General features: G+C 43.1%; 1 protein-coding gene across 1 annotated transcript; it reads right to left on the bottom strand.

Annotated features, from left to right (window-relative positions):
- Nucleotides 1-469: 469 nt before the first annotated feature.
- ATP2C2 (ATPase secretory pathway Ca2+ transporting 2) lies at nt 470-27,884 on the bottom strand (the record flags this gene model as incomplete). Its single annotated transcript, XM_080638758.1, has 27 exons — nt 470-582; nt 1,270-1,411; nt 1,716-1,811; nt 2,402-2,549; nt 3,191-3,307; nt 3,390-3,458; nt 4,109-4,275; nt 4,695-4,745; nt 4,825-4,922; nt 5,543-5,713; nt 7,115-7,271; nt 7,846-7,947; nt 9,337-9,426; nt 10,238-10,339; nt 11,092-11,189; nt 13,590-13,714; nt 15,298-15,364; nt 15,593-15,668; nt 16,303-16,371; nt 16,467-16,616; nt 16,693-16,801; nt 17,726-17,787; nt 17,872-17,907; nt 17,989-18,078; nt 19,961-20,077; nt 21,037-21,147; nt 27,780-27,884. 27 exons carry the CDS (start codon nt 27,882-27,884, stop codon nt 470-472), a joined length of 2,838 nt encoding a protein of 945 aa, XP_080494884.1.

The raw sequence follows: 27,884 nt of genomic DNA, 5'->3' as shown, positions 1-27,884 counted from the left end.
AGCCTGAATCTCCCTCTTTTAGTTTAAAACTATTGCCCTTCATCCTATTGCAACAGGCCCTGCTAAAAAATCTATCCCCATCTTTATTATAGGCCCTTAAGGACTGGAAGGCTGCAATAAGATATCCCCAGAGTCTTCTCCAGGTGGAACAACCCTGACTCTCTCAGCTTTTTCTCATAGGAGAGGTGTTATTTTGTCTAGGACTGTCACAGTGTTCTTGAGATACAGATCAGTGTTATAAAAGTATACCTGATCTTGGTTTAAAACATGAGCTGCTCTGGAGGTTCTGTAGATGGCTCAAACAGTTTAGGTAAAGCATGTAGAAGGAACAGACTGTGGTGTAGAAGGGTTGTTGGTACAGATTCACTTGGAGTATCTTCAGAAAGGATGTGTGGTATCAGAAAGCGTTGCATTTCAATTATCCAGCATCACAGCTTGGTCCCAAGTGTATCTTTAGAGGAAGTTTGCATCAGTTATGACATCCCTTTGTGTGCTTTGGCTGGCAGCAGTGTTTCTCACAGAGTTTGATGAACTCGGACACGATGAAAACGGAGGAAGCCAGTACAGTGAGAAACAGCAGGTCTGCCGAGAGGAAACAGAGCAGAGATGAACACAGCTGGATTTAGTGCTGGGCAGGGATCCCCAGGTAAGAGCTTTCCTGCAGCAGACATTTGTGCTGGTATAACTCCATAGTTATACCAGCATAGATACCCTCTCTATGCTTTTGCTAGCTTTAGAATTATATGGCAGTGTTAGACAAGTAGGTGGTGTAGTCCACTTGAAGGGGGAAGCCTCTGCATTAATCATTTAGGATCATTGAACCCTGCTTCTAAATACATACCTAAAGCAGATGGAAAACAGTGTTTGTAGAGTTTGCTCAGACTGATTCAAATGGTAAAATATTTTTTGCTTTTCAGCTAGAAAACATTCCCACTGATTTTTCAAAATGGAGTGGCTGCATCATGATCCTAGGTAGAATTATGTAGGGAAATACCATCATAGACAGCTCATGAAAAATCTTCACAGGCCTCTATTTACATGCATTTATGTGCAGTAAATGAAGATTCAAAACCTGGGCAGGGATAGTATTGCTAAATACTACTGGATTTGTGTTTAGCTATGTGTATGTATGTAGGCATAGGAGCTGTTGATTGGGTTCCCATACCAGCAGTCTTTTGAGAGCTGTCATGTAACAGTTTGGCAATCAATCACATCTGCTTTTAAAAATAGCTTTAATGGGTAAAACACATTATTTATTTTGTAACTTACCTAACACTCCTAAATTCTCTGTCTGGAAGATCTTCTGTAGTGGAGGGATGTATATAACAGCCAGCTGTCCCAGAAACGATCCCAGCACAGAATACAAGAACATGCGGTTTCGAAAAAAGCCTATTTCAAATATCAACTTTGTCTAGAGAAGGGGGGAAAAAAGATGAGTAACATTTCCGAATCTCCTATTGGTACTTGAATGTCACCCTGTTTCTGTGCATGTAAACTGCATTACCTTCGGAAGTTACATGCTAACTTAGGCAGAGCTACATAGTTGAAAGCGTAGTTGCAGTTGAACTATAATGGATACCTTTATTTATAGAAATGATAAAAATCATGCTGCTTCAAATGACATTAAAAACCGCCTTCCTATGCAAAATACTAGTGTTCTAATGTTTATGTTAGTGTTTTGAAACAAGGAATTATTGCTGACAGAGCAATCTTACCTGGGAGCGGCATGTCAGGGCATTGAAGAGGTCAAAAAATACAAAACAGGTAAAAGTCATTGTTGTGGTTCGAGGATTTATGCCACCTTTTGGATTCTGAAAGAACATGTATAAATTCAGGGGTCAGTTAAGCCTTATAAAAATATGCCAATTCAATAGATGAATTAAATATTCCCTTTAAAGATCCTAGTCAAATCAAAGGGTAGTTAAAAAGGAATAAATATATTTCTAGCTATTATAGGTAGGACTAATTTCTGTCTGCCAATTGTTGAGGTTATGATCTTATCAGCCTTGTTTTAAATTCTTAAACTGATGTGGAATTTCCGTAAAGAATATTCTAAATTGTATTATTTGAACTGTTATAGTGACAGCCAGTATTTACTAACAGCAATCCATGGTAATCATGTACTTGGCGTTTTCTACGTACATGGGAAGCTGGAGGTGAAAAATACCTTAAAGCACTGATATTGTACCAAGTAATAGTTTTCCCATTCTAGATAGGAACCTCCAAATTAGAGGCAATGCAGGAAGGCAGAAGCAGAACCAGGAGCTTACCCTGGGTTCTTAACCCTCTGCCCATTCTGATCCTTCCCCACTGGAAAGTCCTTCACATGTACTTCAGAAATTGCCCTTCATTTTGTCCTTCACCCTGATGAAAACAAGATCTTCTTGCAGATTTTCCTCACCTCCTTCCAGAAGACAAAGAGAGTTCCACTGATGATAATTACAGCTGACATGAAGATTTTCAGGATCAGTGATTTGCTGAGTATAGTGTCTGTAATACGCCGGGGTGGCTGTTTGATGGTATCCCTATCAACTGGCTCCACTCCCAGGCTGCCACAAAGAGAAGCAGAGGGGTGTGTTTAGTTAAGGCAGATTATCCCAAACTACTACTGCTGATAAAACAAAATGGATCTGGAGGATGTGATACTTCAGAACACAGCGGGAGTGTTCTGAGAGGGTTAGATAATATCCCAAATTTGTCTGCAACACCTGTGCCAAAAGTCTTTATATTAGACCAAGGCATGCATCACATCAGTATCCCAGAAGGAGAACTAGTGTGAAATTGAGGCAAAAAAATCTCTTCCATGTTGTGGAAGTAGTAATTGTAATTAGCAGTTGGATGAGGTTCCCATGTCTTGTGATTTTGGGGCATATACCCCAGCATGTAGCCAGTATTCCCTTGCCAGTCAGACCTGCAGGACTACTAAGCAGGTGATGTGCTTGGGATAACAGACCATTCCTAGTCAAAAAGGGGAATAATTGATTCCACCACTGAACATGTACAGGTAAAACCTCAAGTAAATGTGAAGTAAATGCTTTTGGAGAGACCAGGAGGGAGCGAAATTACAACTTGTCTTATCTAACTACTGAAAGATTGGCACATTGATAAGAAATCATAACAGCTTGTGTTTCTAAGCCAAATTCAGGCATACTAAAACCAAGAACATTTTGCTCATTTCAGTCTTCCGTACCTCTGGGCTGGTGGCCCATCCATGATGATGTTGATCCATAAGATCTGCATAGCATTGAGTGGATTTGGTAGGTTGAGCACAGTTGACAGAGTAATTAGGCTCAAAGCTGAAATACTCCTGCAAAACACAGGAGAACATTAATCTGCATGGCCTCACCAAAAAGGTGCTTTCACTGGAATTGAAGCAAACAGGAACTTACGTGCTCAGCTGGAACCGGACAAAATTCTTTATGTTGTAAAATATTCCCTTTCCCTCTTCTATTGCGTTCCTGGAAGGGAGAGAAGAGTTTACTAAATTGCCAGTACTCACGTTATTTTACACTAGCTTCCTGTGACACTCAAAATGCAAGTTGCCTTCTGCAGCACTAAGTTCAGTTGAAATTCAGACCCTGGCTCAGGAGGAGGGTATCAGTACAGGTTCTTGGTTAAAATTACTTTATTAGAACTACTGGATCTGAAAACCTGGTTCATACGGCCTGGTCTTGGATCATTAAGCAGGCTTGTGACTTATTTATAGCCTCACTCTACCCTGTTTACTCCCTCTGTCGTTGTGAACCAACAGAGCATTGTGAATTATGTCTTTACTCTGAGTTTCCTGGACGAGGCAGAGAACACAAGTCATGATCTCCCTAGACTTCCAGACGCTTTCAAATCCCCAGTTAGTTACAGCAATGAGAAACCAGGGCTTTCAGATGAAAGGTAGCTTTGTCACCACCACTTGAAACAAAAGTCATTGCGTGTACGTGACTGAAAATGAGCCAGACACACACTAGGTGTCTCCACTTACTGCCTGTTACTTGCATGTCCTGTGTCTTGTGTTATTTCCAGGGCTAGTCACACAGCAGACTTATTGCAGTGGATAGCCAGAAAGTATCTGAAGTAATAAAGTGTCTGACAGTAAGAAAGTCACTGAACCTACATTACTGTTGAGAAGTCATCGTCCACAAGAATCATGTTGGCAGCCTCTTTGCTGACATCTGTACCAGCTTGTCCCATTGCAATCCCGATATCAGCAGATTTAAGGGCCACAGCGTCATTAACACCATCTCCTGTCATTGACACAATATCACCAGCCCTCTGCAAAGCCTGTGAGAGTGGAGAGATGAGAGGCTCTGAAGCCAGGAGGAGATAAGGCCTGTTGGCAATAGCAAGATTTGAATGTAATAGTGAAATAATAGAAGTGTTATGTGACTTTTGAGGGTAAAGCAGACTCAGCAGCCTACTAGGATGAGACTTGGACCAAGAATTAAGAGACTGGATTTTCAGGAGTATAAAACTCCAGCAGGAGTTAGAAGAGGGGAATAAAGTCCTCAAAAATAATTCTCTTGATATTATGCTTGCTAATATCTCACTAGTGTCTTTCAAATATTTCAGGCCAGATGTGCAAGAAAAATGTTGAGTTCAATGACAACTGATGCTGGAACTGAGCTGGCCTCCTTCCTCCCTCCCTCCCCTTATATCTTGTTTTAGTGAGACATACAATGGATTTAAGAGGTGCTTAGTACCTTTATTATTTTCAGTTTGTGCTTTGGACTTGTTCTGAAGAAAATGGAAACCTGAAAAACAAAAAATATGATCTTGTATTAGGCAGTTACTATTGGAAATAGGCCTGGGTTTTGTAATCAAAACCATTACGTTTTTGACAGTGGATGATAGTTCTGCCTCTGCCAATTGGTCCAGCTCTTCCCCAGACATGGCTTTCAGCTTTCCATTGCAGAGACCAATATTCTGCCCTGGAAAGAAAAGCCCAAAATGAGATCTGCCCATCAGCTCTGCGAAAAGCCAGCTATTTTCTGACTCAAAGAACAGCGGCAGCAGTTAAAAGAATTTACTGGGAAATATATCTGATCCTGGGGCATCTGACAGGGCCCATAGTTCTCTGGGCCCTGAGCTGGGTCAGTCACCTTGCCCTTGCTCAGCTGGAGTTACGGAAGCAGTCAAATACCCAGAACTAAAGCTGATACTTAATCTGTCAGTCTCTGCTGCTTGCTCTGTCTATTTCTAATGGCAAAAAACGAAAGTGGGAAACACAGAGATACTCATGCTCCTAATATTAGTGGGGTGTAAAATCCCAGCAATGCCATCTGTCCCATTTAAGGGTCTTATGCTGAGATTTCTCCATTTCTGGTGCTAAAATAGTGGAATTAAGTTACTGGAATTTGTCCCGTAGTTCATAGCTGCTCTATTACTGCACTTCATAGGATTTGTTTCAATAGAAATGCAAGAACTTAGTGGCATTTAAAACCTCAGCTGTACACGCAAAGAAGGAACCAGTTGATTATTAAGGAACATAACATTTGACTGATCTAACAGCCATATTGGCGACCCACAGGAAGGAAGCTAAGTTTGCTACCTATAGCCACAGCAGTTTCCAGGGCATCTCCTGTTATCATCTTTACTGATACACCAGAATCCAGAAGGACTTGAACAGCTTCTCTCACTCCAGCCCTTGGGGGATCAATTATTCCAACCAGACCTAAAAATGTTAGTTTGCCAAGTTCTGGACCTGAAGCCAAAGCAAGTACTAGAAATAGAGGGGAAAAAAAGAAGGCAAGACTAAATTACTAATAATACATCTCCATACATTAAAATGAACATTTAGATGAGATATTAAATTGCCAGTTTTCCAGTGGAGGAAGTAATTAAAACCAGGTCTTTAGTCATTATATTCAGATCTTGCATAGACACAAAAATTTGGTCCACTCTATTAATAGAATTCCTCTGAATTGGAGCATTTCTGTTCCACATGTTTGTCTTAGGATTTATTTCTTTCTAATTTAAAGCTGTCCATCAAGTCTTCCTTAAATGCAGATGGATTAAATTGGGACAGTGCCGTGTTAGACTAGACACTATCAAATTACTATGTTAAACAATAGCATTCCTGTATAAACTTAAACTTTTAGTTTGGTTTGTTTTAATCTAAAAATACAAAATGTAAATTCAATTAAACCAGAGAAACTTCCATCGTGCAAACGTCAAGGCTCCGCACATTTTGTTTTGTTCTCGGTGCCTAACCGTATCATTCAATCACTCTTAAATCACTCAAGGATATTGTGCCAGGGGTTCACGTCAGTGTTGCTTTGATGATTGAATCATCAGCTCGCAGCAGCTGCCTGAGCTAATCACTTTTCTTCAGAGCGGTAATTTGCCATTCACAGTGGTAGATGATTCAGATATTGCAAAGCAAGCTCTGTATATGATTTACTAACCACAAGACAGAAGGCTAGAGAATATGTACATTAACTATTCCATCTTCCAGACCGTCTGCCAAGACTTGTTCTCATCTATTACACACTGGGAATGTGCACAGGAGACGGGGTCTTTGTAATTGTGTGAAAGTCTAAGACATTTCTGAAAGGATGTTTCTAGCAATGAAGGAAACGACACACATATAAAAACTTCTGTGGGCTGCAATGACATGTAGTCAAGATCAAGAGGAGATTGTTAGATTTGGTCCTAATAGAGAATTGAACCAAGCTTCAAATAAAACTCTCTGTGCCCAAATCCATGTTTTGAATCCTTTTCAAAGTTGCCTTTTTGTTGCTTTTGAAACAGCTTCTCCAAAGCAAAACTTGGCAGAGCAGTGCTTAGATCAGGTTCAGCACATAGATTTTCAATGCACCATTCAGACTGTATCCCAGGCAATCACAGTGCTCTGTGGAAGAAAAACGTTCACCATTTTCAGTGCTTACTTTCAGCTCCTTTCAATCTCACTAATTTAAACTCAGAAGACAAATAGATCAGTGGAAAGCAAGCAGCCAGCAGACTTAAGACATGGCCATTGGCAAACTCTGACAAGCATGATGAAGAGATCATGCAATTGATGCTAAGGACTGAGCCTCTGTCCATACTGACCAAAACAGAGCAGGAAAGCATAGGGGCAAGTAACCTATAAGGATAAGGGACATAGACAGTAATGACTGACCCCTTAGACCTGAGGAGCCCATTCGTTTTTCTTCCTGCTGGTAGAAGGCTTTCTGCTGGGGTGTAAGTGATAACGAGATGCCACCGCTGTTGTACAGAGAGCAGTATCGAATCACTTCTTCAAATGCTCCTTTCATAAAGTAAATATCATCCTGATCCTTTAAAGTAAGGAGATAATATACTTTATCGAAAAAAGAAAGAAAAGAGCACACTTTAAAAATACTGATAATGTATAAAGCTTTATATCCTCAGTAAAAAAGATCTTTGTTGCTCTTTTACCTATTTGTAAAATGCACAGGTGCAGGCATTATCTATAGGATGTGATATTTTTGCTCTAGCCATTTTTCATGTTCAGCTATCATAGACAGAATGGTAATAAAAAGATTGGTGAGTTTTTAAACCTCAATATAGTATCAGTCAAAATAAATTCCTTAACCCCATGAAGGAAAAACAACCAACATTTTCCTCCAAACATCCTATCTTTCTTCCCCTATCTGAAAAGCTTTTGTTTTCCTGCTCAAACCACTATATGAAAAGTATTATCTTCTCCCATTCAAACACAGCTTTTACAAGCTAAAATTACACCCAAGTTGGGAATTTTCAGGTTTGTTCAGTTTTCTCTTGACACAGTTAAGTTCTGAAAACATTATTTGCTGAAGAGGTACCATTTCATGCCCATTGTACAGGCACAATTAAAAACATGAAACTAAGCAACACTACTGTTTGCTTTACCTGATTTTTCAGTGTGCATTTCACAGCCATCCACTTCTGTTCAGAGCTAAACGGAATTTCCTTATTTCTTACATAAATATCTTTAATGTCAGCCAATTCCATCTAAAATAAGGTAAAACAAAAAGAGCACTGTAATGCTGAACAATACCAAAGCTTATATACATTTTCCATATTACAAGCATGACTATTGACCATGTGCTTCCAGTGGTCATACACCACAGAGCTCAAGAGGAAGTGCGGGGAGAGTAAAACTCGTATTTTAAATCCATCTTTTCCTTTTGGTGCCTGATGTGTGATAAATTAAAGTGGAGTTTGAAGCTTGGTCCCTGTTGACTTTTGCAAGTATTGGGGAGCTGCACTGCTGTCTTCGTGGAGCTTTGGGTCAAAGGAGGCTCAAGTCCTTTCCCTAAACTAAAGGCAAAGAAAAGGGCAGAGCAGATTTCTTCCAGCCCAAGCTCATGCTCCCCCACCTCAGTTATTTCCAAGCCACCTAACTTGAAAGAAAAAAGGAAATGTGCAAATAGCTGAATGGTCAATCATGAATGTAGTTTCAAATTATTTCCTGATGGATTAAACTCAAAAAGCAATTCACTACAAGAAGACCCTTCAGCTCTAAAGTGCAACAGTTCAAATCAATACACGCCTGCTTTAGCAGCATGCATGGGTGCTCTAGGTGAAGAGGTAGAGATCAGAAACAGCTTTTCTCTCTTGTAGCTCCCACTAAACTAGAAACAGAATAAAGAAGAAAAAGAGACAACGTCCCTTGTATTCTGCTATTGCTTGGCTACTGAATGGTGGTGCAAAAGGAAGATTTTAATTAGCATATAAAATAATAATGAAATAAAATTTCATTGTTAAAAAATAAATAATCATGGTTTCATTGTCCGTTCCAAGCTTTTAAAACAGGAGGTAAGAGCAGATGTTTGCTGGCGCATTATTTCATCAGGGACCTTCTGTGCTTTACAGCCCACCTGAGGTCTATGGACCACAGGCTGTGAAACGTTGATTAGATGATACTTTGAGGCATTTTACAGCCCTCTGCCTATAAGCATGAATGTAATATTCATAAACCCCCTTGTTTTACATAATCACAACTAGAAAAAAGTAAAAGCTGGCAGATGACCTGAATCGAGGATGACCTTCTGCCATTATTTCTAGTACAGCCAGTTCTTAATAATTTTTCACTCTCTTGTTGTCCTCCTGAGCTCTTAATTGCAGGTGAAGAAAATATAGAAAATGCAGTCCAGTCTGAGTCCAAAAGAAATCCATCATGCAGCTTAATTGCAGAGATTAACCAAGCAAAACAATTATTGCTGTTAGCACAGAAGGCCAGGGAAGGTGTTTGTCTGTGACAAGAGGTTTACATGGGAGAGGTGTAAGTCTATGACCCTAGGGAGAGGAGACAAGGAAAGACAAAAACCAGTCTGGGGACTTTAAAGAAGTGTGATCACTGCTGTCAGACCTAACAATTCCAGCTCCTTTAAACCTTACCTTCATTGCAAGGGCAATGAGAGCTCCTTCTGTGGGCTGTCCCATCACGCTGTTTTTCCTGATAATGGCATTATTGACTACACAGCCAGCCTAGAGAAAGGGACATATTTACATGTTTATTTTTTTCAGAACCAAATTCGTAGCTTTTTCATTTCTTTAAACGAACTAATGAAAGATTGGAGAATGAAAGCAGCCACATCCCAAAAGATGTGTTATTCCTCACAGCAACGTCTCTTGATGTGAGTTCTTGTGCTTTCTAAACCCACTTAATCTGTAGGATACACCAATATTTGGTAAAATGTTATGTTTTGGATAGAATAATATGAATCAAAACATGATATATGTCTAATGAGCTCGGTAAGTCATGAAAATGAAAACTTAGTCTTTCCCACTATTGCTTTTGATGTGCAGAATGGATATAATAAACCTAACCTCCATTTAAGATTCCAGCTAAGATCATTTCACTGCCCAAACACTCCACTTTAGCTTACAGTTGAGTGTGCAAGATTTTACTTAATGCTAACACAAAACCCAGAGACCACCACAGTGCATTTATAAATTAACTATGTAGCTGGCTAAAGTCTAGAATATGCCCACATTAAAAACCTGAGCGTGGTAAAATGAATTTGTATCTCCTTCGCCAGAATTGTCTTTTTATCCAAAATATCATTGACATTTTAAGCTGATGACTCCAGTCTCACTCTGCATGTGTTATGATTGCTGCTGTTCATCCATAAGCTTCATATACCATAATTACTCAGAGCCTTTCCAAATGCATGCTCCAGCAACACCATTTTTCAGTTATGAATGTGGGTTTTTTTCCTCTCACTCATTAACAAAAGTGATTTGTTGCAAATGAAAATTGAATGCAAATAGGAAATGTTTCATAGTTTATACTTACCTCCACAAGTTTCCCAACTGAGACATTGGAAAATTCTTTAAGAATCTCTTTCGATGGCAGAAGATAAACATTTCCTTCTCCATTGTAGCCCACCCCAGTGACCTGAGGAAGGGAGAGACAGACTGACCAGATTTCCCAGTGCCAGACAGGACTATACTACGTCTGCATACAATAATCTGTATACAGATTGTATACAAAACGTGTATACAAAAAAATATACTTGAGCAGATTTATGATTTTGAAGGATTCTTTCTGGGATTCTTCTTTCTAGCTCAAGGTAATGCTTAGAGGAAAGGCTGCAGACAGTGAAAGCATAATATTACGATAGCTGTATAGGAACAGAAAAAAATCAGCTTGTCTTATACAGAACTTGTTTGCCGTGATTTCAGAATTCTCTTGCAGCTCAGTTGAGAGATCCAGTGCTTTGGTAGCAGTGGGTTCACCAGTTTTGTTCAAACCCAACCCTACTGATGACAGCTCTGTGTCTCCATATTCTATATACCTGAATTTTCACCCACTTTGCATGCAGGTAAACGGACCAAGCAGAAGAATCAAGCCAATTGTATAATAAATATTCCTACTGAAGATGGACCCACAAAGGTCAGTGGCAGGTTTCAATATTGACAATAATTGCAAAGAGCAGCAGATTATGTCAATGAACATGTTTGTTTATGGTATCTGAGCAGCTTTTGTACACTCAGCCCCACCTCTGCCTGTCTCCAGCACTGCAAAATGAGAATGGAACTGGTGACGTGCAAGAAACTGCTTGTTTTGGGGCTGATTAGCATCCCTCACTTGGGCCTAGTTGAACTAAAACCAAACCAGGAAAGCCCGTATCACCATCTCATCCATACCTCTGCCTGGAACCCATCCGAAGTCACAAGCCGAGTCACTGTCATCTCATTGGCAGTCAGAGTGCCTGTCTTATCTGAGCAGATGACATTGCAGCAACCTGATGCAGGAAAGTTTTTAATCAGAACTAATAAATAATGCAACTGAACAATGAGATTCAGCAGAGGGAGAACATGGTTCCCTAAAGGCCCTTAAACTGCACCAGTGGGAAAAGGGAGAAAATACCAAGAAATGGATGTTTCTCAGTAAGGTGTTTTAAGGAAAGGATCTGAGTGCATGTCATATTGTCCATACAATTGGGATGTGAGATGTGGTAGGAGACATCTAAAGAGGGCCATGTTGTCTTGAGCATCGTATGGTGGGCAATCAGAGAAGCCACTCATCTCTGGGGAGTTATCAGTGTTTTCAAGATGCAATATCAGCTATTAAAGGATCATTTAACCCTTGCTTCCCTAAATCAGGAATAACACACCTTCCCTGTCTCACCAAGGGATTGTGAGGGTAGATGTGTTTAATACTGTCTTAAAAATACTTTAAAGTCCGCAGCTAAGAGCAGGAGCTGCCCCACTTGAGCTCTTCTTTGTGACAATCCTGCTTCAGTAAAGCACTTTTCTTTCAGGGCCCATTTACACCACAATACAACAGTCACCACATTAAGGCTCATTTCCACTTGCAAGAAGTCAAAAAAATTACTTTAAAGGAAAAAAAATGAATCAGATTCCAGTTCCCTTCTAAGCCTGAACACCTCCCATGGCCCTAGAGATGACCACAGTGCTTAGGCACAGACCCCATGTGCATGATGTTTGTTCTGGTGTCTTCAACATAAAAAGGACATGGGACTGTTGGAACAAGTCCAGAGGAGGCCACGAGGATGATCAGGGGACTGGAGCACCTCCCGTATGGAGACAGGCTGAGAAAGTAGGGGCTGTTCAGCCTGGAGAAGAGAAGGCTGCGTGGAGACCTCAGAGCAGCCTTCCAGTATCTGAAGGGGGCCTACAAGGATGCTGGGGAGGGACTCTTCATCAGGGACTGCAGTGACAGGACAAGGGGTAACGGGTTCAAACTGAAACAGGGGAAGTTTAGATTGGATCTAAGGAAGAAATTCTTTACTGAGAGGGTGGTGAGGCACTGGAATGGGTTGCCCAGGGATGTTGTGAATGCTCCATCCTTGGCGGTGTTCACGGCCAGGTTGGATGAGGCCTTGGGTGACATGGTTTAGTGTGAGATGTCCCTGCCCATGGCAGGGGGGTTGGAACTAGATGATCTTAAGGTCCTTTCCAACCCTAACTATTCCATGATTCTATGATTCTATGATGGCCACCAGCTAAAAACCTGGACGGGATAAAGCAGACTGGGATGCAATTAAATTCATTGCAGTTTAAAGGATTATCTCAGAGCAAAGCTGTCACCTCCAGTATTTCATTTTCAGTTACTGACAACAAAAGAGTCAGATCAAGAAGATTATTCTTCTCCTTTTCAGAGGTTTAACAGGGAGAGCGCGGTTTTTGCCGTGCTCAGCCTGTCCTGCAGAACACCAGGCATCTGGCAGTTACACCTACTTGGGCGCAGCCCTACCAGCATGAAATTCTTCATGAGATAAGAAGCCGTTTCAGATGTCCTGGGTGAGGGCAGCTACAATAAAGCAAGGGTAATAAGATTCTTTAACCGCAGAACAAACAAGGGCAGTTCAAACAATAGCAGCATTTCCAAGGAAGACAGGTTTTAGCTAAAGGATCCGGCTGTGCAGCAGTTCTTTGCGACTGCATGGGACAGGCTTGGCACTTAGTGTACTTTTTAATGAGTGGTACGAAATACACAGCGTGTCTTCTCCTTCATATAACTGCCATACTGACCAAGGTCAGAGCATCAAAGCCTGGAAAACAGCGGCCTATGAATAAGGGCCAATGTGAAGATAAAGGGAGGTAGAAGGATAATTTCATTATAGTTCATTCTGCCCTGCAATTATGAAGATGGCCTTAATGTCTGCTCAAGGTCCTCTTTTTCGTGTGCTCAGGGTCCCTGTTTTCTGTGACTGGAGATCAGGCAGATAGCCACACAAGCTATCAGAGCCACACAGGCAGAAGGATAAATGGTTCTATTTATGCCACCAGGCTTGACTTGAGGTTTTTCATCCAGACAGGATGGATCTGAAGGATGATACCACAGAATGAGGAGGAAGGAAAAATAAAGCCTTTCAACCCCAGCAGGACATGCATATCTGCAGAGGGGCTCTGCTCCCCATAGGCTAATGCCATTGGTTAGGGTGCGCCATTCCTATCGCCTGCCTGTGTTAATATCATTGAAATAAGGGAAAAAGATGTGAAACACAGAGCATAAAGTGTATTTAAGTCTGAGTGGGTTGCTCTGGCCCAGTAAGCAGCACTCCAATTTTATATTCTTATGATCAGACCAAACCTCACTTGGCCAGCCCGTTGCTATCCAGCTCAGATTTTGAGGGCTGGCAGATGACCAAGCTGCGTGGCTTGTCTTACAGCCTTACCTAAGGTTTCTACTATGGGCAGCTTCTTCACAATCACCCTTTTCTTCGCCATCCGGAGAACGCCGAGCACCAGTGTGACAGTGACCACGATGGGGAGGCCCTCTGGGATGGCAGCCACTGCCAGGCTGGGGATGGCAGAGACACAACAGCTTCAACACAGGGGTCACACCAAGTACCAACCAAAATGTGCCAAAGGGACATTCCATGGGGTGAGTTCTCCTGCTTGTATTTGTGTATCTGAATGGGAGCGTGCAGTGTTAACAACTGGGACTCCCCATGCTATGATATTTACAACCCTTTGACATTTTCTTGGATATTTTTGACAAAGCAATAGCTTTTCTTCTTTATATTGCAAAAGAGCTTTAATTTCTGGCTAATTAGGGATTTAGGGGTTGGATTTAATTTCATTTATTTAACTTTTTGAGGATGGAAGTCGAACGTTCTTTGGCATCACAGCTCATACGTTAGCTATTGGCTCCTGGCCACATACAGTCCCTCATCTCCTCTCTTTACATGTGGATACAGCTAAGGCAGGACAGCATACACTAAATCAAAGCAACATCAAAACCTGCAGCACCTGACATGCTAAAAGAATCCAGATTATCTGTATCTGCCCCTTAATTAATGATGATCAGGGGACTAGAGCGCCTCCCGTATAGAAACAGGCTGAGAAAGTTGGGGCTGTTCAGCCTGGAGAAGAGAAGGCTGCGTGGAGACCTCAGAGCAGCTTCCAGTGTCTGAAGGGGGATGGACTCTTCATCAGGGACTGTAGGGACAGGACAAGGGGTAACGGGTTCAAACTGAAACAGGGGAAGTTTAGATTGGATCTAAGGAAGAAATTCTTTACTGTGAGGGTGGTGGGGCACTGGAATGGGTTGCCCAGGGAGGTTGTGAATGCTCCATCCTTGGCAGTGTTCAAGGCCAGGTTGGATGAGGCCTTGGGTGACATGGTTTAGTGTGAGGTGCCCCTGCCCATGGCAGGGGGGTTGGAACTGGATGATCTTAAGGTCCTTTCCAACCCAAACTATTCTATGATTCTAATTATTCCTTGGGTAACTCTCAACACTTCTAGGTATGTGCAAAAAGTGATCAAAGAGGGTTTCAAAACCACAGGCTGCTCTCCAAAACTCAGGTGTAATCACTCTGCCACCACATCCCACAAGGATACAGGAAGGAGAGCACTGAGCCAGTTTGGTATCTCTGTTATCTCCTCATTTGTGGTTTTGGTTTTATGTCCACAGAATACTTTAAAAGAATGATTTTAGAGCCATGACAACACCAAACAACAGGTTTTATGAGTACTACTAAAAATACATGATTTATTGTGTTTGATTAAGAGGTTGTGCTTTCTGTGCTGCGTAAAATGTTCATTCCTGTCTTGAGATGTAAATCCAGAAAGAAGAGCAATATTTGCTGTTGCTACACTCCCACTAAATTCTTAACACAGATAGAAAAGGACATTCACAGCAGGATGAGTTAGAAATGCCATTGAAGATTTTCAAAACTAAATAAACCTTAAACTTGTTCTTTTTTTTCTCCCAAACTCTGTTTTAAAACTCACATTAATTTCACCAGTTCAAGACCAATATATATTTATGAAGGGTCTTTCTCAAGTTCTCTTTTGTGAAATGACCATTGTTTTGAACAGGGAATTCCCTGGGACACGTTTCATTAGAAATCAAAGGGAAAGGTGCTCTCCAGTCCTCACCTAACTCCAATTGTGAACATGCCAAGGAGATGCTTCCCTTGTAACCAGCCAATGAGCATTATTAAACCTGATGGGGAAAAACCAGACGATTAAAATACTTCAAGAAATTCATAAATCTCTAACCTGCTTTAGCTGTTGTTGGAGAACTGAGCATGCAATGAGTTCCCCAAATCTCTCCTGCAGAGGTGCCTCTGCTTCAACGCCAAAAGTCCAAGTAAACCACTTCAACAAGTACTTTTGTAAGAATGGCTGGAGCAGAGAGATCCTGCAAGTGTGAGCATTGTGTCCAACTCACCGATTATGCCAAAGGAGAAGAGAGTGAGTTGCTTCCCCAGCCTGTCCATGCTCTTCTGGAGAGGCGTTTTGGGAGTCTGGAAACATTAGAGAATAGCTGCTTTTCTTTGCTGGTTATGTGAGATGAGGTAATGGTCAGCCCAGAACAACTGACCCACACAGTGGGTCCCTACAGCTGCCTGATATACCCTGGTGCTTACCCACCCCAAACCCTCAACAAAGTCTGACGGGCATTGGCCCTAGCACAGGGAGAGAGTCTCTGCCTTAACGCACTCAAGATGGGCAAAAAAGTGGGAGAAGGGACAAATTGTATTTGTTTACAGCTGGGGAGCCAAGGAAGAGGCAAACCAAGGCCTAAATCTGGAAAAGACCTTAGTGATCGAGTCCAGCACTGGATAATGCATGTTTGACATCTGTAAAAGTGAAAATAATATGTACCTCGTGGAAATTATGTGTGTGTGAAATAAAGAAGAAGAAAACACGAGGTTTAGGTGACTACAAGGTTAGATTCCAGCTAAATATCATGTCTGGATTTAGCAGCCTAAATCCTGCTTATAACCTTTTCTGGACAGAGCACTTTGGTTTCCCTCAGTGACACAGGCATTTTGTAGCAGAAACAGAAATTAAGAGAGTGAATTAACTCTTGGGACCACTCCTGCTCACAAAGTTGCATTCAGAACACCCACCATTTCCACACACACACTTCTTTACCTCTTCAGCTTGCATCATTTTGAACACCTCTCCAAACTGTGAATTTTCACCAGTCCCAATAACTACACCCTAAAAAAAAAAAGTTAAAAAAGAGAGATGGAGATGAAAAATCTGGAGATTCTGTAACTAACCTCGAGGAAAAGGTCAGAGATAACAGGACTCACTTTTCCCTTCCCATATCGCACCAGTGTCCCCATGAAAACAACATTGCTCAGCGTGGTTATGTCTCCAGCTTCCATTAATACACTGTCAGTCTTGTTACAAGGCTCAGCTTCTCCAGTAAAACTGGATTCATCTACCAGCAGATCTGTAACCTAAAAAGGCATGTTTCTGGCACTGTTAAGACAAGAAATTGCCAAAGCAGGCTCTTGTATGCATAGCTGTATTTACCTCTATCAGCCTGAGGTCTGCAGGAACCCTGTCGCCAACAGACAGATAAATGATATCTCCAGGCACAAGCTCTCGTGCTAGAAGGTGCTGCAGCTTCCCTTCCCTTAGGCTACATGAGACAAATGGAAAAAGAAGAATGGAAACCAGGCTGTGAGGTTTGTATTCCTTCTCAGGGTTGGGAATGCAACTGGCAAGAAAGCAAGAACCCTGCCCAAAACAGCTTCCAATGTAAAAAGAACATAAAACCTTTATGAAGACGAGAGCTGATTATGTTCAGTTTGGGCTCATAAATAACTGATGGAAGACTTGCATTTCAGCAATAAGTGACTTCAACAGGTCTCTTACAGTACATAGGAGTGACATGGCTCATGCTTTAGATGATGAAATACAGATTCTGTAACCTATAAAGAAGCTCTTTAAAGCTAGAACTACCTCTGACATTTCACTATTGTATTAAAAGTACAGACTTTCAAGTGGCTAGATTCTTATGGTGTCATATCATACAGAAAGAAGGAACATACAGTGGTGTTTATAAAATCCAAACCTGGGTGAACTTCGGACCAGAAGAGAACCTCATTACTCTTTTGCGGTGCAAAGTTTCTCTGAGCCCTACAGATTATTTATGTTGTCCATGGCATGTCTTATGCCAAGACATAAACAGGAAAAGTGTTTCCTGTAACCTACAGCACTGATACCAAACATCAAAGCAGTCTGGAAAGTGGTGTCTGATAGACCCTACAGCTGCTCCCCAGGCTATGGGAGGCACCCAGGAGCATGCACGGACCCTTGTGAGGGACATTGCTGTGACCCCCCTGTTTCCCAGCATTTATTCAGCTCCTCTGGGTGCCTACTTTAACAACCGGAGTTTACATCCACTTCTGCTGTGACTCAGAGCTGCACCCACACACGGTGCCACCTCCGGAGAATGGGTTCTCCTTGTGTGAATGACAGCCTGGAGTAGCTTTGTTCTCTGTTTTGTTCTACCCTCATAACCCAAACCCTGTTAGCCCCCACTGAAGCAGGCATGACTCACCAGTTGCACTCAGGGGGCACCAACTTGTTAAGCTCTTCCAGAGATTTTTCCGAGCGATATTCCTTTTAAATAAGAAAGGAGAAAGCCAAGTTACACGAGAGGGCTCACTCATGACAGCCCTGGCCATGGAGAAGAGGTTAACATACCTGGATGAATGCCACGGTGACCACAATGAGCACCGCCTGTGAACAAAGAGGCATTACAGGATGGGCTCACAAGCTCCAAAGAGCCAAGGGTTGGGGTGAAGGAGAGGTACCACGTACCATGGCGATGCTCGCAGCATCCTCATATTCTTTCGTGATGACACTTACTAGAGCAGAAGCCAGCAACAAGAGAATGAGGGGATTTTTAAACTGAAAAAAGGGAAAAAAAATGCAATATAAAATTAAATGTGGAGCTGTTGAAGCTGAGCTGGCCTCAAATCTCATCGGAAAGTATTAACATGGTTTGATTTCATGGACCCTCCTTGCTTGTGACAGCAGCCTCTACCTGGACAGAGTGGGTGCAGCACCTGTACTCAGGCTGATGCTCGATCATGTCCCTGTACAGGACATGGATGGCATCAGAGACCGGCAGATCAAGGCTCACATCAAAAGACACAAGTTTTCTCTCTTTCCAGCTGCTTGCACAGGCAAGCCTTACCTCTGCAGTCATACAGTACAGGGCTGATTCTAAGAGCTGCTTGGAGGCATGAGAGGGACAAACAAAATTCTTATTGTCTTCTTAGAATCTGAAACCAGAAATCCTTTCTTTTATTTCTCTCCTTACCCTCCTCCTGGATTAATCCTCTAAACTCCGTGCTGGTCCCAGGGCTGTGAGAGTCAGATCCTCACTATTTTCACTTTGAAGCACAGATATTAAGGATCATTCTACCTGCTCCTTAGCTTCATTTAGCTAACGTGGGAATTGGCATAAGAGAATTAAGTCAGGCAAAGGCAAGACTGTTTTAGCTAACGCATCTGTGGTGATGCATGGTAGGAAAGCCACGGTTTAAGTTTATTCCATGAGGAAGACAAAGGTGAAAGTCCCTTCATTTTTCTTTAGAAACACTGCACAAAAGGGGATGTTTTACAGAAATAGCAGCCGAAAGAAGCCCTGTCAAGTGTCTGCTGAGGAATGATGCTCAAAGGCAGAGGTGTGAATGGTGTGGGACTGCAAACAGCTCTTCCAGAGAGACCAACAGGCTGTGAAAGGATTAGAGATGCACTAGAGAGTTTATGTTGTTTCCCCATAGGAGAAACAGCTTGTTAAGGATGAACAGAAAAAACCCCACTATCTCACTTCTTATGCTCAAAGAGATTTAGTGATGATTGCAAAGTGCTTAAAGAATATTGATCACATAGAACAAAAAGGGATGTGCCATGAAATAAAAATAAAGCCTTTCAAAGCAACTAAAATCTTCACGATCCAGCTAAGCAAGAAGAAAATCAGTCAAGTTGATGGTTGAAAACAAGCAAACAAAATGAAAGTTCTAAAAGAGAAATAAAAGATACATTAAATACTGGTAAGGAACAGTTAACAAAAGCAAAACTCAGGGATAACTCAGCTGTGGAGAAACAAGACAGCAAATACCACCTTGTGCTTGGCCTTTTGGGGCAGCTGGTTTGAAACTGTGGTTCTCCACTGCGCATGGCACCGTGTATGAATGTATCTGTTACTGATGCATTGCTCTTAGAGACACCAACACCCCCCTGAGCTCTCTACTTGTCTCTGTTTTTGCTGAGTTTTGGGCTTTCCTTCACTGGGGTAACAGAAATCAGAGCGGCTTTCAGCTGCTACTGATTTTCCTCAAGCCTTTCACAAACTCACGGAATGGTTACGGTTGTAAAGGACCTTAAGATCATTCAGTTCCAACCCCATTGCTGGAACCCAAGACCTCACCCAAGATCATGTTGCCCAAGCCTTCATGATTTTATCATGTACCTTAAAGGGAATAAGAACGCTCCAGAAATTGGGTCATTGCTCTACAGCTTTTGATTTGTGGGCTGTGTGAAGATAAAAAGGTTTCTTCTTATTTTAAGATGTTATCTTTGCATTAAATGACCCTGCATCTGAGTCTCACAATGGCTTTCCCTGGAGGAATGAATGGACAGCTTCTGTACCAGGGGCACAGCCTGTTCCAAGGCTAAATCTGTGGAAGCAGAAACCCTGAATACTTCAATGCAGAGACACGCTCAGGCTAATCCAGACAGGGGTCTTTGCCAGGAAATGAGGATCTGTGCAGAAAAACCTTACCTGGTCCAGGTACTTCTTCCATATCGGCTCTGTATTCTCTACTGAAAACTCATTCCAGCCATGCTTTAATCTGCGCTGCAGCACAGAACACTCAGAGAGTCCAGTTTGCAAATCAACCTGTAGGGAAATTAAAACAAAACAACCAAACATTACATATTACAGAATAGATATAGGAAGCTTCTTAAGGCAAAGTTATGTTTAGAACCTGTAACTGAGGTAGGTAAGGCGCTCCTGGCTCAGTGCCCCCCCCCCCCCCCCAAATGAACCTATCTGTTGCTTTTCAGTTCAGGTATTTACTTTTTCAGGTAAATCTTTACCATCAGCCATCACAAAAAAACCACAAAGTAAGCACAAGTTAATAATTCAAGACAAAAAAAATCTGTAAATGAGAATCCATATAATAGATGAGAAAAATCTAAAATAGTAAAAAATTGATTTCTGGTTTCATTGTACATTTAAAGCAAAAATAACAATAAAAATACCCTGACAAAATTCAAAGAGAACAAATGGAGAAAGAATAAGGTCTATTTTGCCTGGATTTTAAAAAATAGCAAGGTCAGGCACCAAAATATCACTAATCATTATAGCTTTCCTTCACAATTCAAGATGTTAAAGGCCTTTAATTCAAGCTGCTAAAGGCCTTTCAATGAAAAGCCTTTGAGAAGTCATCTAGGACAATAAATATAATAAGTTTTGCCTCTGAAATAGAATCTGCTATGAAGTAAAGGGGAAAAAGGGCTGCATTCGCACAACACTTTTGGGACCTGCTGATAACTGGAGTGTTCGAGCTCTGCAGCCTGTGCCCAAGGATCCTCTATCAGTGCTTTGTTTTCCAGGCTGGACAATTGAACTCCTTTCCCTTCAGCTCACAGAGCCATTCATTGCAATGAAATCCTTGCCTGGGACAAAGCGCTGTACCCAGAGCTAAGCTTCGAACGCAGCCAACGTGAGGATTCATCCCAGGTTAAGGCAGAGGAACTGGGCACTGCAGCAGTGAAACCAAAGACCAATCCTGCTGCTCAGTCAGATGACAGACGGAGCTGCTATGTTCACAAAGAGACAATAACCCCCCTTACATTTAAAGCTTTAGCCAAGTCTTCTTTATGGCACTTGCATGCGTCTTTCGGGGGCAGAACCGCCACCTCCTTCTCCTGCTCAATTATTTTCAGCTCATACTCCTCATGGGTCTGAACAAACGAGATAAAGCAATCGTTAGGTGAGAGCACAGTCTATGACAACGTTTTAGCATCTTTTTGCTTCTTCCCTTAATCCCATTCCTTTCCCTCACGTTGCCAGCTGTATTTCACAGTTAGCTAAAACACTTCCTAAACCACAGCACTTTATACCATTCACTAATTAATCCTTATTACAGCCTCAAAGCCAGGTGCACAGTCCTGTAGTGGAAGAAAGGCTGTAAGGAACTGATTACCAAAAAGAAAAGCACGTACCACAGCCATGGTCAGAAAAGTGTGCCGAGTTCTGCTGGCATCTGCTTAAAATGGGCATTTTACCATGCCAGTGTCTCACAGCCAAGTGCTCAGAGCAGGAAAAAAAACCTTTTTCACTTGTTGAAGACATCATAAATGAACAGAAAAAGTGAGCAGAAAATTCTCTGAGACAGAAAAAGCAAGTCTCCTCTCCCATCTCCATGGCTGTTTTCCTTTGGGGCAAACACCTGTGAACAGGACAAACCCTTCCTGCTCCATCCAGGCAGCCCAAGGTCTGTGCCTAGCTCCCCGTACCCTGTCATAGAATCATAGAATAGTTAGGGTTGGAAAGGACCTTAACGTCATTCAGTTCCAACCCCCCTGCCATGGGCAGGGACACCTCACACTAAACCATGCCACCCAAGGCTCTGTTCAACCTGGCCTTGAACACTGCCAGGGATGGAGCATTCACAACTTCCCTGGGCAACCCATTCCAGTTGGTGCCTCAGCACCTGCGCTGTCCTCTCTTAGCTTTTGAGATCCCTTCTCTCCTTTTCCAAACCACTCTTCCCAGACCAGCAGCATCCCCTGAAATCTTAGCCAGGCACTTGAACGGAAGCAGGGTGACCACTATTGCGGAGTACAAAGGAGAAATCTCACCCTTCCCAAGGGACAGGAAAATCCATTCCCATCTACCTTCATTCATAAAGCACAAGACAGTGTGCTCATTAAGAAAAAGATCCCAAGAGCATGTAGTTGTCAGCCCCTAGCAGAGCTCAGCTCTGCCGCATGGGAGGAATTTGGCACCAGCTACCAGCACCCTGGGGTGTTTGCTGAGGAAAGCATTCAGATACGGCTCATCAGCACTTGAGCAAGGGTCTGGAGGACTTCAGAAGTGCCTGTAGTGATATTTGGAAAATTAGCCTGTCTCTGAATATTCAGGAAGTTTCTAGAAGGATCCAGTGTTCTCAATCTAAAACCGGAGATAAATGAAGAAAACCTCTTTGGCTGTTTGTTTATGCTGGTACATTGAATTGGTTTTTGTCTGATGCCTTCTGGAGAGCTTGTAGTATGTGAGATATGAGTATCTCTAAGCCTTGCTTCTTAAATGGGCTTTTGCCACTTCCATATATTACAACCCTCTTTTCATTGCTGTTTCCTAGTCTACAGCATAGCTGCTAATGCTGCTAACACATGGGATACCAGCACCAGCCCACTCCCAGCAGAAAGACAAAAGAGTTGGCTCCCTGTCTCGTTGAGGAGCCATTTTGCCCCAGGAACAACCTGTCCTTCCAAAATCCCAGCCTGATGTCCAAGATTTCCAAGGATTTTCCTGCTTTCTCACACCAGTGACCACGTTTTGCCCACAGAAGCTGCAGTATTTCTCTGCTGTTTTGAAGCACACTGCCTCCAGACATCACCCTTATTTCAACGTTTCCTTAACAGACATCCCTAGAAGGGACAAAAAAAGTCCCTACATGCTTAAAACTGATGATTTACTCCTACTTGTACATCTTACTTGTGCAAATTCATTAGTTTCCCATAACTTTGTTGACACCCAGATGCTGCAAGACCGAGAGCCAATCATGAACCTGAGGAGATGGAAGGACTCGCTGGGAAGGAAAACATTTGGCTGTCACATACAGACACACACCTTGCACTCATTACTGTGTTGGTTTGATTAGCACAGCTTTTACAGGCTCCTCTGTGCTGCTGGTGACACATGCAGATGTCAAGGTACAGCCTTGCTTAAAGGAGTTTAAATGGTAATTAAAGGAGCTGGAGGATAGCAAGAGACCCAGGCATAACAGCAACATGCCTGCAGTGCCTGTAGCCAGTGGGGAAAGCCAGGGCTCAGCTCTGATATTTACCTCACTGATATTTACCTTCCCAAAGGCGTGGAGGAAATGAATGACAAAATCATATGGATGTGCTGTGCCATAAGCAGCCAGTGCTGGCTGTGGATGGAAAGGAATGCTGACAACTCTGTGCTCCTTACAGCCAGGGGCTGCTGTGAAATGAACAGCTTTATTGGGACTCATTAATTTGCATTGATTAGCTTACGCCTGTGATTTTCCCCTGACGAATGTGTTCAGATGAACAGCTTTAGCCATGCACAATCTGGAAATGCAGCAGGGGAGCACCATCTCCCTCCTGCTCTACAAAGTGCTGCTGGTGCGGACCCCCTTTGCCCCTAAACGCATCCCATCCCATGTCTGTTAGGTACCAGCCAGTGCCCTGAGCGAACCTCTTAACATAACCTCTCCTGGTTCACTGCTTTCTATTTACACTGTAAAACAGATGTGGGCTGTCAACATTCCCAATTTACATTTTTAACCTTTGTCCATTAGGCATAGCTCAAGCACAAGAGCTCACAACTCCATACAGCAGGGCAGGAAGAAGTAAAACAAACTGAATTGTTAGTTTACCTATTGCTTTGCAAGAGCAGGTGATATTGGAGGATGTAGAGAGCAGCTTCTTGTGGCTGGGAGCAGGCTCAGTGCTGCCAATACCTGTACTGCTGCTTTTGCATGCCTTATCCCGAAACAATCCATCAATTGTCCCACCAAGCAGCCCATGTGGGAAGGAAGAAAGGATGGTGGTTTCTGCAGAATACATAGCCCTTTTTGTATACCCTGGCAAGCAGCCCAACAGATCAGTGCTTGGGATATCCCTCCACCTCTGCCTTTACTGAGGTCTTAAAGGTTCTTTCCCCTCTGTCTTAGATTACTTTGGAGCAGCTGATGTATTGCAATCTGGTATTAAGTGGGCTGGGTTACTTAGCCCTACAAGAAGCCCTTAAAAACGTTAAATAGAATCCCCTTTCTTGCATATTCTTCATCCTTGCTAAAACCCCCTTAAATATAATAAATCAAACAATTCCCTCAAAAGCCCTTTGCCTTGCTCTCCTTGGTGCTCAGGGAGGGCAACAGACTGTATTTGAGAGGTACAGGCAGCATGCCGAATCCAACCCAGAGCAAATCACAGCCCTTCAAATGAGGGGCTGCCTGACTGGGCTTCCTCATATGATCCCCCAGCTGTTTCCTACCCACAACCATGGTTTAAGCTCCTCTCATACAGTTTCCTCACCCCCATCTAATACCCACGTCTATTGCAGCATTGAAGCTTTTTAACTTGAAATGCAGTCTCTGGTTCCCTGCTTGCAGATAAAAGCCTCAAAACAGACTTTTTAATTGTTAAAAAAAGCTAAGGGTTTTCCAGAAAAGCTGCTTTTAAACTATTCCCTGGGTTTTAAGTCACGCTGAGGGTACTGGAGGGCTGACTCAGGCTGTGTGGGCAGTGCACAGGCCTTGGGAGCAAGGCCCCAGATGCAAATCCCACTCCCTTTGCCACCTCTGCTCTGTTCCTCTGCTTCAAACATGACATTTTTCTTCCCCCTCCTAATTAAAGGAAAAATAATCTTGCAGCTCCCTTTAACCTTAAAGCAAAACCCCTTGAACTGAATGATGGCATTGACATAGCTGCAGGAAAGCCCTTATCCAACAGTGAATCCAACTGAGGAACCTCCTCGCCCTCCCAAACAAGTTCCACTCAGGCCAAAACCAAGCCTCAGTTTAAGTCAACTTCATACATGGGTTCTTTTGGGAAGAGGGTGCTGCAGCCCTGAGCCCAAAAACCTGTGGAAGCTGGAGAAAAGCGAAGGAAAAGGGAAAGGGAAAGGGAAGGGAAAGTGAAAGGGAAGGGGAAGGGGAAGGGGAAGGGGAAGGGGAAGGGGAAAGGGAAGGGGAAGGGGAGGGTTGGGAAGGGAAGGGAAAGGGAAGGGAAAGGGAATGGAAAGGGAAAGGGAATGGAAAGGGAAAGGGAAGGGAAGAGAAAGGGAAAAGGAAAGGGAAGGGAAAGGAAAAGGAAAGGGAAAGGGAAGGGAAAGCGAAGGGAAAGGGAAGGGAAAGGAAGAAGTCTGTCACTGCTGCACAGACACAATCCAATGGCCTTCGTTTTTTCACCTGGAAGGCAAGTTGCACCATTTAGTCTAAGGACATATAAAACCCCAGGTACCTGCAGGAGAACAAAACTGTTCTGATAAGGATGGTCTGCATATTCAGGAGGATATGGAGCCTATGAAAGTCTTCATTATCTAAATGATCATTGGTATGAAACCTCAAATGAAAAAAAAGCCTCAACCTAAACTGGAATAGTAGTTTTTTAGGACAGAGCAGGGAAATACCTGAACTCCATCCTGTAGCTGCTGAATCTTGAATGTGTTGTGGGGGAAAGGATCCAAAAGGTTTTTGGGGAGGAGAAATGGAACAATGGCAAAGGAAAAGTCCTGGCAGCTCTGAAGAAAGAGTAAAACTGTAATGCACTAAAATCTACCACTAGAGCCAACAACAGAAAAAGCTCCTAAATCACAGCAGGTCTCTTCTGGGTTGGCTGAAGATCTCCATGATGAATTTTTCTCATAGTGGCACCATGTGTGGAAACAGAGGCCACCCCACTGTACGAAAACAGACGAACTACCCTGAATGGTGTGACAAAACCCAACCAGCTCATCACGTTAAAAGCTATTGGGAGCGGAGGGTTGCAGCCCTCAGGAAAACTGTTTTTGATGGTACCCACTGGGTCCACTGAGTGCTTGGGGATTACCTTGGTACATGGTCAAAGGGCAGAGGTGATGTGATCTCTGTGATGCATAGTTTTTTCTCTCTTTCAAAGATGTGCACACACATGTATATGCACACATATGTGAGCACACACATGCATCCTTTGATGCACGGAAGGAAAATCTTTGGCTGTTCTTCAGATTTCTGCAGGAAACACATGATTCTCACAAACTGTGAACTGGCACCACAAAAATTCCCTGTTATTCTGGATGGGCCGCTGTAGAAAAGGAGTTGAAACTGAATACAGCAGAGTCTAGACACAGGCTGTACTTGTGCTTCAGTGTGAAAGTTAACTCTTCTGCCACCTCCAAATAACACCAGCACCTTGCAGCTATCAGCACTGGGGCTTTTCCTTCACAACCCCACGGCAAGGGGGTTGGAACTGGATGATCTTCAGGTCCTTTCCAACCCTAACTATTCTATGATTCTATGATTGGTGTGTTTTTCCTGGCTTCAGTCCCATTAGATGACCTGGACTCATATCTTTAAGGCCAAAACATCCCACACGCAGCATGGACTAGACAACAATTTAAGAAGGGTTTATATTTGGAATTAAATATGTATCATTATTTATTGTGCTTCAACAGAAGTGGTATTGACAAAGAACAAGGCAGACTAATTGCTGGTGGCCTCCTGCCTATCAGAAATCTCAGCTTCCCATCAAAATGAGATTACAGATACCTCCTGCAACCTCATCAAGATCTTCCCTTCCTGGTATTGTGAGCTATGTTTGACTAGCTCAGAGCAGCATTGCACAACGTGCTGTGCTGTGCACAAGGTAAGACTTCAATATCTTATTTTCTTCTCCCTGTAGCACTGTCCAACCCCCATACTGGAAAGATGAGACTCAGACGAGAGCAGAGGATTAGCTGAAATGCCATCTGAGAAAACAGTCTGACAGTCATGGAAGAGAGCATGAACACCTAGTAGGGTGTGGATGGTGCTTGTTGGGATGGGGCTGAGGGCTAACCCCACATGCTGAAGGAATTGTGCTTACATGGGAGGGCGCTCAACCGATCTCTCATGTGAGAGAAAACACGGGGCTTAAGCAATGGAAATCCCTGTGCTGAGCAAACGTGGTAATAAAAATCCCTTAGCTGAAGGTTTTGGGGTGAAAATGCAAGGAGAACAGCAACTGTGCCACCTAAAAACCACCGTCCACCCCTTGGTCCGTCCGCACCGAGGAGAGGTAGTGAAAGCATCGAGGGGGAAGTGAACGTTCACACACCAGCACTTCTCAAGGAAAGGAAGTGTTATTTTGAGGTGGGCTCTGCAGGTCTTCCCAGCCATTCGTTACAGTAATGACTGCACAGACCACACAGAAGAGAGCCCAAGGGGTCACATCCCCTGTGGTACCCCTGGAGACGGGATCATCCTCGCTCTCCATCTACTCTTCTGCTGAGACAGCGTTTGTGCTTTGCACCAGCACTCCCGAAACCCTCCCACAGCTCCCACGAGCCGCATGGCAGTCTCTCTCCTACGTGTTCTGTCCGTTTTGAAACTCCTCAGTGCACAGAACAACATTCCTGAGCAACCCTGGCCTGAACTGTCTGTCCTGGGAGTATCCCTTAGGAACGACAATCCCCATCGCACCCCATTGCCTGGTAAACATCATCAATCACACCCCTCATTGTACAGGGGTCGGTGCAGAGCGCAGCAGCACCACTCTCAAGTTACCGGTGGGACAAAGCAGACTAAGTAGACAGAATTAACTCCAATCACACAAAAGCTATGCAGCAGGTCCAGGCAAGAGGCACTGCCAATCCTCACCTCCTCCTCCTCCTCCGGCTCGCCGCTTCCAAGGGGCTGATATTTCTGTGCAAGGTGGGAAAACAGCTTCTTCTGGAGGAGTTTGGCGAAACCCCCTTCTACCAT

Source organism: Psittacula echo (genome assembly GCF_963264785.1).
Source record: "Psittacula echo genome assembly, chromosome: Z".
Classification (NCBI taxonomy): domain Eukaryota; kingdom Metazoa; phylum Chordata; class Aves; order Psittaciformes; family Psittacidae; genus Psittacula; species Psittacula echo.
The sequence above is the reverse complement of the archived record's forward strand: the minus strand, read 5'-3'. Positions and strand labels throughout refer to the sequence as shown.